General features: G+C 41.7%; 1 protein-coding gene across 16 annotated transcripts in view; it reads left to right on the top strand.

Moving 5' to 3' along the window:
* Positions 1-17,569, top strand: part of LOC105482397 (ELKS/RAB6-interacting/CAST family member 2) — a 981,466-nt gene that overhangs the window by 766,447 nt on the left and 197,450 nt on the right. For 15 of the 16 annotated variants that reach the window (XR_011620093.1, XR_011620095.1, XR_011620096.1 and 12 more), the window contains one exon: positions 13,875-14,009. Coding sequence is in view for 11 of the 16 variants with exons in the window: in XM_071091912.1 (XP_070948013.1) it covers positions 13,875-14,009 (135 nt within the window). In the remaining 5 variants the exon portion in view is untranslated. Of the gene's footprint in view, positions 1-13,874; positions 14,010-17,569 lie in introns of those variants that run through there. The other variant, XR_011620097.1, reaches the window with a different exon arrangement.

Here is a 17,569-nt window from a genome sequence, read left to right as displayed (position 1 = left end):
ATTGCTTGAACCTGGAAAGCGGAGGTTGCAGTGAGTCAAGACCACCTCGTTGCACTCCAGCCTGGGCAACAAAAGTGAAACTCCATCTCAAAAAAAAAGAAATTTTTTTTTAATAAGGGAAAGAATGAAGTATATACTTAAAATTAAAATTCTGGTGTGTGTTTGTGTATGTGTGTGTGTGTGAGAGAGAGAGAGAGATATAGAGAGAGAAAGAGAGAGAGAGAGAATGGCAAAGGAACTAACAACCAGGATAGAGTTTAATCAATTGCAAATTAGAGCATTAGCATTACACAGCAGATGGCAAAAATCATTGGAAACTAAGAGTATATTAATTATTTCTAAATCGTGCTTAGCACATGTAAGGACACATGTGAAGACTTAGTTTCAGGCTTTATTCAAAGAATTCTCTCAAAGGAGCCTTGACGTATTGTAGTAACCCCTTTTGCGATGGGGTACAGAGAGAGGACTAGGAGAAGTGGGGAATGACTAGTTGAGAGAACAACGAATAGATAATGGGCATAACTGTATTCAAATATCTGAAGACGTGAGCTGCCCAAAAAGGCAGAAGTAGGGTACAACTGCAGGTACAAAGCTCAAAATATGAGTGTAGGAGTCATCCTATTTAAGCTGCTTAATACATTATCAAATAGGTATTGAGTCTCCCATCTCCAGTGATAAGGAGTGGGGACTAGATCACCATCCACCAGGATGGCTACAAAGAGAATTGTTGTTTGGGAAAGCAGGTTGTATTAGATTGTTTCTACCAACACAAGCATGAGTGGCATTTGCATGCTTAACACTCAAAAAACCCAAAAGTCTTCTGCAGAGAAGTAAAGCCCCATATTAACTGCTAACATTCATTCCTGCTAATGGTCCACCAGGGGCCGACTCTGTTCACATCCCAGCATATCAACTACCTACCACTTCCCCCCTTTTCTCTTCTGCTCAAGAGAACACCTTATATGCTAAAGTGTTCAAATGACTGGGCTCCTGGGCATCCTCACCTCTCACCTGTCTGCACATTTCCGTTCCCCGCATGACCTGCTTGTCTGTGCCTTCTTCCCACCTTCACTTATGCTCTTCTCTTCCTGAAATCAGCCCCAGCTAATTTTCTTTAGATATACAATTATTCTCACAACCAATAAGAAAATAGTTCCCAAATGATCAAGAAGAAACGTGGGAAAAAAGGACATTAAAAGGGGGCTCACAGATAATGAAGTAGAAATAGACAATACATGAATGAAATGATGCTCAGCTTCAAATTATACTTAGGGAAATACACATGGGATACAATTTTTTACCTATAATATTTCTGAAGATTAAAGAGTTTGGAGAAACCTCATGTTAGCACAGCTTAGAGAAAGAGATACCGACTGGATGTTGATTGACAGTTTTGAAGGGAATTTGGTAATATCCTTCCAAGTTTAAAATGTATATATTCTATTTTAGGTTCTCTCTTGAACTTGTTTTTTCCTAGCACATTATAGAAACAGCTATGATATGTTTAAGCATCTATCTTTGTTGGAAACAAACACATTAGGACAAGCACAGCTGTTCCTTTGCAAAAATATTATTTTAAGCATTGTTGGAAAAAATGAAAAGCTGGAAATGACCCAAATGCCCATCACTTATTCATTCAACAAACATTTATTATATGCCCATATGTGCCAGGCCGTGCTTTAGGTGCTTGGGATGCATCTTGGAATAAAATGAAAAAAGATATCTTCCCTTTTGGAGTCTCTATTTGAACACATCAATAGAAGACTGGTAAACAAAAGTATACACATAGAGTGGAATAACATGCAACCATTAATGATGAGGAAGCTCTCCATGTTCTTGATGTGGAAGAGCAGCCAAGACATATTGGAGATATTATTTTTAAAGGGTATGTATGTGTGTCTGTGCTTGCATTAAGCATAATTTTTTTTTAGAAAGATTGGCAGAAAAACCTTAACAGCAGGAATAAATATTGGGGCAGACAGAGGGGGAACATTACTTTTCTTTTTATAAACTCTCTTGTACTCTTTAATTTTTCATAACTAGCATGTATAATTTACATAATAAAAACTTAGAGATGTTATTTAAAAAAGAAAAATTATAAAGCCTAATCAGTAGTTCTGCTAGAGAAATAAGGCTCATATCTCAAAGAAAATGGAAAATTCCTTAACCTATCTGTAGCCATCAAGAACAAAATGATTAGGTGTTTGATGCTGTTTAGACTGAAAGAATGGAAATTAATACCATAGTACTTTGGAACGCAAAACCAACGACATGAGTCGGGCCTGTGGTGTTACAGGTCATGGACATGGTGGACTCGTCGGCACTTACAAATCAAATGAGAAGGCAGCCGGGACAAAGACAGGGCCAGGTTCCAGCAGTCAAGTATTCTGGGGATTTCTCCTGGGCCCATCAGCAACTAACCTTCCCTGTCTTGGAGCCTCAGTCTCCCCTCTGTAAAGTAGTAAGCTCAGATTCACTAATTGAAGATGTGGCCCAGTATTAACATTTTATGAATTTAGGTTGTTCTGGCAAGTCTTTATTTGTAGGGGAGAAATTTGAGATAGCCCTAAAATTCTCTAGTCTACGAGAAGGTTTCCCCAACTTTCAAGTTACCCGCCTTTTCCTGGTACTGTCAAGAAACATCAGTTACATACTTTAGTATCTATTTTTGTTCAGATGCAAGTTTAAATACATTTGGACATTTTGTACTTAAGCTATTTCAACTTCAGGGTCACAGACAACCAGGCTTTTTGGATTCGACCTTAAATAGGTGACTAAGAGAAAGTGTTCTTTGAGATGTACCCATTCAATGAATTCAAGTTGATGTGTTAGGAAAAAAAAAAAACCAAAAACACCATATGACTCAACACAGTAGACATTTCCAGATGAAATTTGAGTGTAACTTCATCCTTTCTGGAAATTGGATTTCTGTCAGATTCACACACAGATTCACAAACTTTCCACTTTGCCTCTTCTTTGGGGGGTAAGTTATCACAGGAGAAGAGGTGGGGGTTATTGATGAGTTTTCATGTTCATGTACTGAGGGAATATCAGCTTGGACAAGGCTGTGGGGAGACTTGCAAATGATGTCCCTGTCTTGTTTGTGCATCTTTGGGGGTGTCCACAGAGACCTTCTATCCTGAGTGGAGTATGTGACTCCTCATAAAACTAAATCAACCCTAGTTAGGGTGAGCTCCAAGCGTTCTGGGTAAAGCTAGTAAGGGGGCTGAGATCCAGATGAAAGGGAGGACAGCACAGTGGGTAACTCTGATGAAGATAAACACCTGAGGAGATGTGGCAGAGAGTTGGTATTTGGAACAATCCACTGCCATTTTTCTCCTCCCATTTGTTTTTCAACTGATTGGAAAACTGCTAATGAGCATGTTTACATTTTCTCCAGTTGTCTCACCCAAGCATGAGACCAGCTGGGGAGAGAGATTTGTTCTCCCTCCAAGGGCCTGGCTGCCTCTCCCTGTCTGGTTCTCCTTCCCAGCTGCCAAGCCTCTCCTGGCTGTCTCCACACCTCCTGGGGTCAGAACTGTGCTCAGCGCTGGCCAACACAGCCCCACCACATGTTCTGCATGGCTCACCCCATCGCTTCTCGCCCCCTTTGGGGGTCATTTGTTTTGTTTTGAAGGAGGTGAGGTGCTGGGAGGTCTTAGGTTTATGCCCTTCCAGTCCGCTTTAGAACTGGGAGCAGGCCCAGATGGCATTTGCTTCCACTTCTGTGCGAAGGTCAAAGCCCTCGAAGGACAGCATCCTTCTGTCCTCCCGCAGTTCTCAGGACACGTTCATTCTCTCTGGGCTGACCTGAGTTTCTAGTCTCCTCTGCCTGCAACCCAGTCCATTCTCCATTGCTTTACCATTCCCTACTGATGGTGGTGTCTCAAGCTTCAGACATTTTAAGGATTAACTTCACAGTGTTTTCCACATCCTAAGACATAATTTCTATGAATCCTCTCTTTGATGTGCTTGTTATAATTTGTTTACATTTTAGAGTAAACATATAACTGTCGAGCAGTTCATTTACTCCCTGTGAATTATCTTGCCTCCAAGGGTATGTGAACACCTCTCTTCATAGCCCTGTTTAAGACTCTCACGGCCCCTTCCGGAGGGCACTGCTGGCTTTTACTTAATCTCATATTCTCCTAGAATCTCATATTCTCCTAGAGTTCTACTAGAATGTTCACGCTCCAGTTTCTAGCCTATTGGCCAATTCTGTTAGTCCACACCCCGAGGCTGTTTTGCCCATTCATTAGTTAGGGAGCTGTTTTGATGATGCCAGTTCTCCCTAAACCAGTGATAATAATTTGTTGAATTATGAATGGAATGAAAATGTCGACTTCGCTTGTCAGCACAATTATAGAGTCTGAATCTCAACACCTGCAAACACTTTTTGTCCTTCCTCTTTCCTTCCTTTCTTTTTCTCTCTTCTCTTTCTTCTCTTTTCCTTACCTCTTCTCTTCTCTCTCTCTCCTCCTTCTCTTCCGTCCCTCACTCTCTCCCTCCTTTCTTCCTTCCTTTATTTCTTCCCAGTCTCCTTTATTCTCTCCCTCCTTTCTTTCCTCCATTCCTCCCTTTTTTTTTTTTTTTTTTTTTTTTTTGTCTTTTTACCTTTGGGTTAAAAAATTAGGATTTGATTTGGAGTTCACTTTCTAAAGAAACTCCTAACGGACCATGCACAGAATGCTTCCACACTTTAGTAAAAGAGTCCATGTTTTTGTTTTTTTTTTTTTTTTTTCAGAGACCCTCTATTGACTTTCTGAGTTGAAACAGTTTAGACTCCACATAAAATATGTGTTGTTTACCCAGGCTCTTCATGCTCTGCATACTGTTACAGTCCTTGAAGAGCTTGTCAGTGACAAGTAAGATAAATGAATGAAGAGGACTTTACAAGTGTTTAAAAGCTAAGTATAGCATGTGCTGCCCACGACTTAATTAAACAGACCTGCGCTTAACTAAGTAACTTTGTGGTGGAAACTTCTAGGACCTTTCCCTTCCCCCAGACTCCACCACTAGCAATGGTGCTCAGGATGTTAGAAATTCCTTGGTTGTCAGCAGTTGCTAATGTGTTAGCCTAGCTATTAGCTGTCTCATTGGTTGAAGCATTAAAAGCTAATGTGGACTGTGCATAATGACTTTTGAATTTATATTAGGGGTTGGTCAGCAACATGGACTTCTTTGGGGCTCCATTAAGATTTTATAATGTGTCCAAGTTCCATCGTTTTCAGAGGGAATTTTAAAATCAAAAGTGAGCTGCTTTTCTTTAAAGCTATGATTGGAGTGGGTGATCAGAGCCATTCCCAGGTCAGTCTTGATTTGTTTATGAAGGGGCTGGTCCTTGTGGATCTGAGCAATGGGATGCACTGGTTACAAAGGAGGCTCCAGAGTCAGAGCCTCAGATCTGCCAGTTATTTGAGCTCTGATTAGTTGCTTAATCCCTAAGCCTCAGCTTCTTCATCTCTAAAGTGGGAGTAACAAGAGCTTCTACCAATGCAAATATTCAGGGCATGTGCACCTGTGTCACTCTTGGTTCTCTTGGGTTTCTGCATCTGTCATAGCAGCTATTAAAGATTTTAAATACAACCCCCACCCCTGCCTGCATCGCAGGGTTGATGTCAGACTGACTGAATGAGATGATGCCAGCACAGGGTTGTTCACACAGCAAGGGCCAAGCAGGCATTGGTTATTATTTTTTATGTTAACAGGTGGCTCTATCTCACTATGGCAGTCTTGTTTTGCCACTATTTAGTACCCTAACATTATGAGCTGGGCATATAGAACTCTTTCTCTATAAATAATCCTTCCTCATGGGCTGCACTGGCTGACAGTAGAGCAGTGGAGATGATGCTCCTGGCTACAATCATTGTCCATAACCCTTTAGGGGATTCCTCAGGTTCCTAAGGTGGCAGCAGAAAGCAATTTTTTTTTATTTTATTTTGAGACAGGATCTCATTCTGTTGCCCAGGCTGGAGTGCATTGGCGTGATGGCAGCTCATTGCAGCCTCAACCTCCTGTGCTCAGCCTCCCACTTCAGCCTCCCAAGTAGCTGGGACTACAGGCATGCACCATCACACTTAGCTTATTTTTTGTATTTTGTTTTTGTAGACATGGGGTTTCACCATGTTGCCCAAGCTGGTTTCTAACTCCTGAACTCAAGCCACCCGGCTGCCTCTGCCTCCCAAAGTGCTGGGATTTCAGGCATGAGCCACTGCGCCTGGCCACAGAAAGCAACTTAGCAACATAATTTTCCTCCCCTGATTTTAGCAGGAAAAAAGAAAAGAAAAACTGTACAAAATGTGCAACAGGAACAGTAGATCAGCATCTATCTATCTATGGTGTTTGGTTTATGCTGAAGACATTCTTCCCTCACTTGCCCATTTTATAGATACAGGAAATGAGACTCAAGGAATCCTGATTCAGTCTGAGTCTCAGTATGAATGTTTGGCCAAAACTGAATTAGTGCCAGGCAGGTGTTACTTCCCTAAGGAAGGTGAGAGTTCTGTCACTCTAAGTGATGAGAACTCTCAAGAAGTATTCACGGAAAAGAGCCTGGGAATCACAGGCGTGTTAGTCCTGTGCAAAAATTAAGTACAGGCTTGTTAATTATTCAACTATGATTAGGGTTTTAGCTGAGATTCTTGCAAAAGCAGATCCCAAGCTGGGCGAGGTGGCTCACGCCTATAATTCCAGCACTTTGGGAGGCTGAAGTGGGTGGATCACCTGAGGTCAGGAGTTCAAGATCAGCCTGGCTGAAATGGTGAAACCCCATCTCTACTAAAAATACAAAAAAAAATTAGCTGGGAGTGGTGGCAGGCACCTGGAATCCCAGCTACTCTGGAGGCTGAGGTGGGATAATCGCTTGAACCTGGGAAGTAGAGGTTGCAGTGAGCTGAGATTGTACCACTGCACTCCAGCCTGGGTGACAGGGCAAGACACTGTCTCAAAAAAACAAACAACAACAACAACAAAAACCAGAAACAAACAACCAAACAAAAAACAGATCCCAAGATAAGATTTTACTGCAGGTAGTTTATTTGAGAAGTGATCTCCAGAAACATGGTGAGAGAACGGGGCAGTGATACAGGGAAGGGAAAAGGCCAACAAAGGGTGCATTAATGGGCAGTTTTCTGCTGTAATCAACCAGGGCTCCCACTGCTGAGGACCTAGTGAGAGATTCTGGAGCACACTGTAGGGTTGTCCTCTGAGGGGCCAGGATGTTGGCTATTTATCTACCATCTCCTTCCCTCACAGATTGAGAGTTGTTTCAGGCACATGAGCTCCCCAACACTTCCCATCTGCCCCGTTCCCTAGCCAAGTGTGCAACTGTGGCTAAAGCAAAACCTCAAGCAGAGGAAGGTGCATGGGCTCCTGGTGGGAAGACAGCAGCACATCCAGGACTGTCTATCCAAGCTGTAAATAAGATCTGGTGTGGAACAAGAGAATATAGGAGGGACACTGACATTCTCTGCAACAATTAAAAATAAAATGAAATAAAATAAAATAAAAGTGCTTACTGAGTAGGTATACAAACACCAGCCAAACCTACATGATGATCTACTAAATTTCTGTCTGTAAATAGGGACCGAGAGAGAGAGAGCCACCTTTAACAAAGTTGGGAGGGAGAGTCCGACCAGTGTTCTGTTCTGCTGTAGATGAAGGGCAGGAAGGATGGATCAGCTGAATGAGTTCTTGGAGATCAGACCAGTGCTCAGGGTGGGACTAATGCTATAGCAGTGGATTGTGTAGATATCTGTAAAACACATAGATGCCAAGAGCTTGGCCGATTTTTCCAGAGATGTTAGTTTGACATGGATGAGTACATGGCTGTGGCTCTGTCTTAAATTCCTTCCAAATGCCACAAGTTGATGCTATTTTGAAAAATAAGGTGGTGGATTTTTGTCTCACACATGTTTCCTGCTCTCCCCACATCCAACAAAGGAATGAAGGAAGCCTGCACACATACACACGCTTGCATATCTCACATTTGGTGTTCTAGTTCCCCTCATTGACCGGTTTTCCTCTCAAGGTGATTAGAGGGCCACTTTACTGTGGAATCTCCCCAGTGTTCTCTCCTTATACCTATAGCCAAGCCAACTTTCAGGTCTTAACTCAAGGGGCATTTGACCCATGGAGCCTTATTTGATGCCTCTGCCCTCAGCTGGAGGTGATCTCTGCTGCCTCTGAACATCCATTTAAACCATACCCTTCTCTCCTGCTCCTCTTCTTATACTGTTTTGTAGTCAGGCTTCTGTTTCCTCATGTCCTATTCATCTTTGCCTCACCCCTGCACCTGGACTGGACCTTACCCTTCATGACGCTACTGCAGGCCTCTGGAGTCAGACACCTGGGTTTGAGTTCTGTTCTTCTACTCACTAGCTGAATAGTTATGGGCTTAGTTTCCTCATCTGTGAAAGAGGGCCCCAAGAAGAGCCATCTCAGGAGTGAGGATTCAGCAGGAGAATGCTGGCCAAACACTTAGCCTGGCACATAATTATTCTTGGCATCGTTGCAGTTGCAGATGTTTAGTAAGTGTTGAGTGAATTTCAGTGCAGTGTCCACAGTACAAGCCTTTTCATCATTTATTCTTACATACTCCCAGAAAGTTCCCCAATGCAGCACATTCCTTTAATAGCTTCCGCATCCTCTGGCTTCATTTTGTCCTCCAACTGTGACCTGAGCACTGCAACTTAGATTCTACTCAATTATGATTCATTGCTATGTGAGTCTAGTGGATGGTCAGGAAATCTCTCCTCTCCTAGATATCCCATTCTTGTCTGGTTTCCTCATCTTTTACTTGGAGACAAGAGCTGTTCATCTTGCTCTGATTAGGTGGAAACAAGACAGTAGAAGAGTTCCTGAACATTTGGGATTTCCCTGGTGGGAAACAGGGAAAGAAAAGAAAGCCTGATAGAATAAAACTGTAATTGCTGTTGTACAGTATTATCTCCATATCCCGTAGCAACAGATCTTATTATATTTTTTCTTATTTAAACCATATTCATGAAGGTTTTATTGTTAACTTGATCCAGATGACTGATCAAAGCATAGTTTGTTATTGCCACCTTGCTAAAATATTTTTAAAAGCAGTTTTAATACGACGTGTTTATCACTACATATTGCCATTAGGCAATTGAGTCTATTACTAGTCAATCAAGGATTTTCATTTTGTTTCAAGAGCTCCTTGGATAAACTCTTCAGAAATGTCAAAAGAGTTGGAATATCTGGCACCTTTTCACAGATGGTGTTCATCAGATATTTTAGTTAATGGATAAAGTTTCAGTTTTCCATGTTTGACTTTTGGCACTAACAGAGGTTTTCTAAAGGCTCCTGTTCCCCCAAACACTAGGGGATAGTAAGAAATGAAACTGATAACACCCCAACACCCCTTATTCTTAATGAGGTAAGTAATCAGGGAGGTGGTATAGTATTTCACTGGGTCCAATTATCTAAGGAATGGGATATTTCTTGAAGAAGACCAATTAGACTTTCCCAACAGCTCCAAAGCTATGCACATACTCTGCCTTCGCCACTCCCAAGAATTACAACAAACAAAAACAAATAAACAGGAAAAGTTAAACTATCACATCAAAAGTTAAATACTCAACTGGCTCATCCTAGACTCACATCTTCCCTCTTATCTTTTCCACAGTAGCCTGTGTGCCCTCTCCATCCATCCATTTTTACACTCATATACTTTAACATACCTTTACTTAACAGCTAAGACATGAGACTCTGCCCTAGATGGGGAGTGCAAGGGCAATCCACATGTAGTACTTCCCTCAAGAGATTTTCAACCTAGTGGTGGAGAAAGCCAAGCGAACCTGCAGTTAGTTACCATTGGTTCAGATAAGTGCTGTGATGGCAGAGACCCAGGGGAGTGGCTACAGCATTCTGCTGAAAGCAGTGGAAGAGGCAGGCGTAGGAAAGTTATCTCTGGAGATGATGGCGTTGAAGCTAAGACCAGAGAACTAATGGGCATAACTCAGGTTTAAGGGGTAGAGAGTGAAGAGCAGGACGAAGAGAGAGAATAGCATGTCCCAAGGCTGGGACAAGGAGATCAGGAGGTATGACTGTGGAAGTAACTAGCAGTCACCTAGCAAAAGATACCTAAGTATGTCAAAGACCCAGGCCATTTTCCTGAGTGTGGCGGGAGCCTCCCAAGAACTTGAATCCAGGGAGGAACAGAAAGCTGATGTCACTCTGGCTATGGAATGTGTTCAATGGGAGGTGAGAGTGCGGCAGGAGAGCTGTTAGGAGGCGATGGCCCCAGAGAAATAAGGTGGCGCCTGGAAGAAAGAGGAAGTAGAAAATGAAATCTGATTAGATTTGTCTCCACAGTCATGACATAATATAGTAAAAAGAGTATAACACAGTTAGCCAAAGGCAAAAGTGTCTGGTCAGCAGTTTGGTAGACACTGCAAAGGAAATAAAAATGGGCCTCAGTGAATCGCTAAATGAGTCCCTGAGTTCCCAAGTGCTGTGCTGTGGAAAGCAATCCCTCTCCAACTCTATATTAATTTTCCTGGGTTTTTAGTTTTGCCTGCCTGGAAGATTTGCTGCTTCGGGCTTTTCAGTGGGCACCTCAAGCATCTGAGGCTACAGGGCTGTGAACCATTATATATGGGATCACCTGGTAAGTTTGCCTAGAATTATTTGAACAAACAGTATCCGTGTCCAATCCTTGTTACAAATTTCTGTAGTTTTTCTTTCATTGACTGTTAGGGAGTGTTATTTGTGACTTCTTATCTTTCCAGACCCTTGTTTAGGTGTAAACCGACATAATTGGGTGTGGATGAAGCTAGGTAGTGCAGATCTAAAAAAAAAAAAAAAAAAATTTTAGGAGATCCATTTTAAATTTGACAATTAAAGGATCAAGATTGATCAAACTGTTTTTATAGGAGAGAACACCAGCAACTAGCCAGTAAGAAATTGGTCACAGTTTAGGGGATATGTTACAAGCAAGATAAATAAAAACGATCTAGAGTATCAGACCAAACTCTCATTTCTCATCTCTGTTTCACACTCTTCTCTTCCAGCCCAGACTAATCAAAAGAAGCCTCTTCCGCTCACAATTGCTCTGTGTACATTTCCCCCAGATCTGGTATTCACATGAACAGCGTGGTTTATTTATATTTCAGCACCAAATTGGAAAGATGACATCATTCATTTACAGTCTTTATCCCATGACATGCCTACTCTCCAACACCTCATTTTAGCAGACACATTTAGGACTGCATATAGCATCTTGTTTAGCTTGTACATTCTTTTATGGGATACAGTTCAAAGGTAGGGAACTTTAGGCTTGTTGCTGGTAAGAAAATAATCTCATAAAATCACAGGAGCTTCCCCAGAGGATGAGGATATTACGATGTTTACAATAGCAGAATTATTATTTGTTCATTTAGGCTCCATCCTTCATTCTCGAGCGAGTCCCTTCCTTCTTGCCCACAGCAGATCTTACAGCTCCCCTCAGGCTCTCAGAATTCTATTTAGAAGAAACAATTCCAGATTTATTAGTTCATGAGTTCAAAAGTACAGGATCCTGACAATACTGGAATTTTAGGTGTGAACGCCGAATTTCAGAATCTCATGTGCAATGGCAGACTGACTAAGGGGAATCTCAGTACTTAGTCTGCAGCAGCTCCACTGACCTGCTCTTTCTCACAAAGCATAACTTGCCCATTGGGTCTTCTGACACTTTAAGTAGACAAGTGAAGGATGGAAATGCTCTCAGCTGCCAAAAGTTGCCTGGGATTTTTTAATTTAATTTTAAGTGGATCTTTCCCTCTATTTTTATTGTTTTTATTCATATACACAGTTTTTTTTTTTAACATTCACTTTGGGGGCTTTCAAATATTGTACACATTTTTAAAAAAGGAGTGAGTAAATCATGAGACATCTTCTGGCAGATAGAATTGGGATGTGAGGTGTTTCCAAAACTTAACAGAACCAAAGCATTTTATGGGAAATCTCTTTCTACCTGTTTAGCTGTTTGCCTTTTCTGCTAGCAGCAAGACAAGGGAAAAAGCCTGGAGATTGAGAATTGGATGACCCAGAAAATCTCCATGTTCTATGTCAAGAAAGAGACTCTCGGGACTGAAATCTACCCCTTACCTTTCTAGCTGCCAAATGAGGATAATAATTGCTCCTGGGAAAGTATTGAGAATAAGTTGGATTGTATGTGAAAAATACTATAAGAATACACAATGTTAGGCCCAGATTTTCTTTATTGTCAGTGTGTTATTTATATTACATAATAAAACTCCAACTGGTTGGAGGCTCTGCCAACCCCTGACTTCTGGCTCTCTGAAAGTAGTGTTGGTTCATTGTCATCTTGAGCCACCAGTGGGATTGTTATGGCAACTCATGAAATGTCCTCAACTCTCCGTGACCCTCCCTGCTAAAAACAAACATGCAGCTTGTCTCTAGGATGGCAGCATCCCTCAAAATCATGGCCCCTTCATTCTTTTGGTCACTCATTACAGCAGCATGTATTGTATATCTACATCTGCTAGGCCCTATGCGAGATTCTGGGGAGAGGCAGATGAAAGAAATAGCTTCAAGGTCTATGGACATACAGACGGATAAATCTGTGGTTATAGAGCCATGGTGCGCAGGAGGCACGTGTCACCCAGCCTCAAGGACAGGGTCAGGAAAAGGCTCCTAGAGTAAATAGTTTGAGTTAGCCAGTCATAGAAGTTAAAGGTGAAGAAAGGGGCCAGGGAGGCATTGCAAGCAAAGGAAGCAGCACATACAAAGGAGGAAAAATGTCTTATAGCAAACAGTAATAGCAGTAACTATAGTAATGACAGCATTTGACTTTCATTGCCAGTTACTGGACTGACACTTGAAGTCCATCACATCATTTGCTCCTAGCAGCAACCCCAAGGAAAGAGGCACTATTAATCCCATTTTAGAGTTGAGGAAATTAAGGTTTATAGTTTACTCTCTTAAGGTCACATAACCAGCAAAGAGGTGGAGCCAGGACTTGAATCCCTTGAATCCAGGCAGGTCTATCATCAGACCCATATTTCCTGACTTTCTGAGCTGGATAATTTTGTTTGCTCTTTTCCCGTGGTCTTTAGGCATTTTTCTAGATTCTGAGAGCCTGTCAGGCCAGTTCATCACTGGTCCATTTCCTGCCGTGCATAATAAAGCAGTACGCTTCTATGGCCCTGGGGGTTTAACCATGACTCCAAGTTGCCTCATGTGACAGGCATCATGGATTGTAAATTAGAGTGGTCAGTTCTTCTCCCATTGACTTTGTACCTTTTGCTCAGTTCCCTCAAGGCAGAAAATCAGTTAAAATGTCCATAGAGAGCCATTTCCCAAGAAGTCATCATAGCAGTAAACCATCTCCATCAGTATATTTGCATTTGGCAGCTTTTGAGTGGATTTCTCTGCCTTGTCTTGTGAGACCATTGTCTATCTGTAGTTCTGTGTTTCCATCCGGCCCTTCCCATCTTTCCATCCAGGACTTCCATCTCCAGCTTGCTCTAGAGTGTCCATCTAGAATCTCAGTCATAATTGTTGGTACTCTGCGATTGCAAGCTCGCCCTGGATCTCTGTGATTGCTTGACAATGTAAAGCAAAGCATCTTAGAGTATGTCCATTTTTTCCCTTTTAAATCACAAGGAGGAAGTACATTAACATTTACAGATGTAACATAATAGCTTTAAGGATGTGACAAAGCTTTTTTCACCAAAGTTAATGGCATGGTGCTTTCTTTATTAAGTTTCAACTTGACTAACAGTGAAAATTCCAGGATTAGGAACAAAGGGATCCCTATAGGTACTATAATTATGCCCTGAATCTCTTTGACTGATCTTCTAGCTCCTGATGGAATCTTCCTTGGTTTTTGTTCTGCACAGACCCAGAACAGAATGAAGTTGATGGCAGACAACTACGATGAGGACCATCACCATTACCATCACCACCACCATCACCACCACCATCGATCTCCTGGGAGGTCGCAACATTCCAATCACAGGCCCTCTCCGGACCAGGTCAGTTTCATCACTGCTTACCTCCAAGACCCCTTTTACCCTTTAGATATTTTAAGATAAAATAAATAATCCTCAAGAAATAATAAACAGCATAAAGTGATACGTTCTTTGAACTGAAACTAATAGCTTTGGTATTTATTTCCATCAGTCAAGGAATCTAAATGTTTTTCTTTCTCCTTCCTCTTTAAGGTTTTGTCTTTTCTTGTTTATGTTATGCATTTTCTTTCCTCCCCTCCTTTCTTCTTTCATAGATATGTAGTCTATTGCTGGCTCGGTATCTCATGGAGGGTTACTTTGGAATGTCTTTTTCAGAGTTTTAAGAGAAAGCACTTTGTTTCCATGAGCTTGGCAACCAGAGAAGCCTTGAGTTCGCTGAGCACTTTCCTAGAAAATTCTTTAGTGATGCAAATTAATGGTGGAGTAAAACAACAAGGAGAGAAATCCGTTTTGCTGGCGTTTTAGCCAGTGAAGTCAAGGAGTCTGGTTTATTTGATTTGGACCCTATCTCCTCCCTTGACTAAGTAAAGCACATGAAAAGATGGATTGACAAAAACAAAACCGCCTGTGGTTTTACAGCAATATTTACATTCACCCACCAAATGCAAAAACTATTTACAGTGTTTAGTATTAAAACTCTTGAAGGTGAATTTTATGGAAATTAGGAAATTAAATGCAAACTAGCAGGATAATATAGTCAATATGAGCAATATTTCTTACTTCATTGTACTAAGATTCTCGCCTCCCCCTGCCCCCATTTTTGGTGATCCTAGTGCAACTGATACATTTCCATAGATGGGAGCAATAGGTAACAAAATAGAACCATCTGGATAAGCATGCACTCCTTTGGATATGGCAGGGTGAGGGCTTGTCAGAATTACCTGTGTGAAGAGGCAGTTTAATTGTTTGCTGGGGGAGGAGATACTTGTGATGCTCCTAAAACTTTTCAGGTGGCTCTGTTTCCTTTTCACCTCCTGTTGCTAGCGTCCCAAAGAAGTTAAGATTTGAAATTTCCAAGTTGTTTTACCTGGAGTACAAGTCCTGGGGGAGCTGTTTATATAGAACACAGCATTAGAAGTTCTCGTGGGAGCTATGCAGCGAGGCAGCCAGCACTGAGCTTGACCTGACCTTTGTACCTGGAAGCTTTTGCCCTCAGAGACCCCAACATTGCTGAAGCTGTTCACATAGAAATAATTTAGACTTCTGAAGCCAAGTACAGACAGGGCATGATTTCATGTTTTAGCTGCCAAAATATGCTCTTGATTTGGAGATCTGAAATATGGAGAGCGGTGTCAATTTCATGTCATTATCTTGTATGTCTGCGTTTTGGTTTTGTTTTGGTTTTATTTATTCAATTATCACCCTTCACCATCACCACCACCACCACCACTACCACCTCCCCACCTTTGCCTGCCCCAGTAGACCTGGCATCCTGCTAACTAAAACAACTCATTCTCATCCCTGGTCCCTGCCCTTTTCTCCTTGGCCTTCTCTCAGATTGGGAGAGTATGAGGTTTTATTGGTGGGAGCCTGCAGTCCCCACATTGGCCATTCTTTCTGAGCCACACATGCTAGAAGACCATCCTGAGTTCCCCCACTCAAACCCAACAGAGAGAAAAACAGAGAGCACCCTAAGAGTAGAAAGAAGGATTTGGAGCCAAGTCAGGGGAGTGGGTCACCCAGGGACCTGCTGAGATAACAAACCAGCTTGTCTCATCACAGAGACACATATGCTCATATGTTCTACTGGGAATGAAGCACCAGAGCACATCTTGTGAATGATATTTCTTACAAAAGCTAGGCTCCTGCTACTTTTCCAGAGAGCTGTGATCACAAACTAGGGTGTCTCGTCTATTTGGTTGACTCTCATGTTTGTCCACCGACACTAGAGGTTGTCATAGGGTGGTGTCCTTCCCAGAAGAGTTAGCATTCCTTGAAGAGTATCTGGCTAAGGCATATTGTTGAGACCTTTGGCACATGCTTCTCACTACTACTGTTAGGAAGATGGTGATGGTCTTTCACTTTCACATCCACCATCTCAGTGAACACTCTAAGCAGCCGATGGGCATAGAGGCAGTTAACCTCATCCCCTTCTCCAGATGAGAAAGCCGGGGCCCAGGAAGTGGGTGAATAGGCTGGAATCCTGTTCCGAGTTCCTAACCTAATTCCATGGCAGCCATGATGTGGCACTTGGGGAACAGCATGATGGACAGAACCCCTGTCTTCAAGGCATTTGCTGTCTAGTCCTAGAATAAGAATCCAGGTCATCTGGTTCATGTCAATCAGAATAAGACAGATAAAAGGTAGCTCCAACTTAATTAGGGGCCCATACCTTAGAAACTTATTCTGTAGTGGGGTTCACTGTGAAAGTAAAATACTCTTGACCAGAAGGGTATTTTTGTGGTTTTAAGTTGAAGTCATCAAGTCAGTAAGGCTCCTTTGCTAGACTCTTCTAATTAGAGAAGGAGAGATTAAGCAAGGAACCCTAGTGTGAGAGTAGATTGGCACCAGTGTTGGAGATGGCTGTATCTCCTGAGCTGGATACCCCTTTTGACTGGGCATCGCAGGTCTAGTGGAATGATACGTTCCCCTGTGCTGAAGATTTCAGATTTGGTAATCAACAACTAGTATATCAGTATATGTACTGTTACCAATCTAAGTCCCAGAATAAAATAGTTATCAATGGATAATAGTTATCAATAGTTATCTTTCCCAATTGATTACAAACCCTACACTTAATTGCGTAGCCCGCATACACTAATACATCTAGGGTACATATGAGTATATGTTTCTTCTTAGGAGAAAAATGACAGCCATATGAAAGCATGAGAGTCCTAATAATGGGGTGATGTGGATGAGATTTTAACTAAATGTTCATAACGTACCCGTGTTAGCTGACCTGACTTAAAGGGGAAAGGTCTCTTCCAGGGTTTCCTGATTCCCTTTCTGTGAATCTTCCAACACTGGACTTCCTGTGGTCCTAAAGACTTGACCAACAATGACTTATGGAAGAAGGGCTACAAAATGTTGATATTGCCTCTTGAGCTTTGTTAAGAGATCAGAACACATGAAAGTGGAGAAATAGGAAAAATCAGTTGCCTTGTTACTTTTCCAGAAAAAACTCATTTTTCCTTAGGTAATTCAATTTCAGTATTGCCAGGTACTTACATGATTATATTCTTTTTCCATTTCTTCCATGTTCCTTTCTCCTTCACTGTGATTCTTCTTGCTCCTTAAGAGAAACTGAATCCAAGTATTGTAAGTCTAGACTAGCATTTCCCAAAGTAACTTTTAGAGCATTAGTCCCATGAGGAAAGCCTTGAAACAAAGACTCTCTGGGCAAAGAATTTTGTGAAAGTGCTCCGTATTATAACTCTATCTTCGAGCTTCCTGGGGCAATTAGCAGATCAAAGGATCTAAAAAGTCATATAAGAAAGAAAGCTCTCCAATTTAATTTAATCCAGTATTTCCCAGACTTATTTGATTGTAGATTTCTTTTTTCTTTTCAGTAACATCTGTGCTCTGAGAAATATTGTTCTCAGAGTATCAGGTGAAAAAAGAGA

The sequence above is a fragment of the Macaca nemestrina genome, chromosome 2 (assembly GCF_043159975.1).
Source record: "Macaca nemestrina isolate mMacNem1 chromosome 2, mMacNem.hap1, whole genome shotgun sequence".
Taxonomy (NCBI): Eukaryota; Metazoa; Chordata; class Mammalia; order Primates; family Cercopithecidae; genus Macaca; species Macaca nemestrina.
This window is presented reverse-complemented; position numbering and strand designations above follow the sequence as displayed.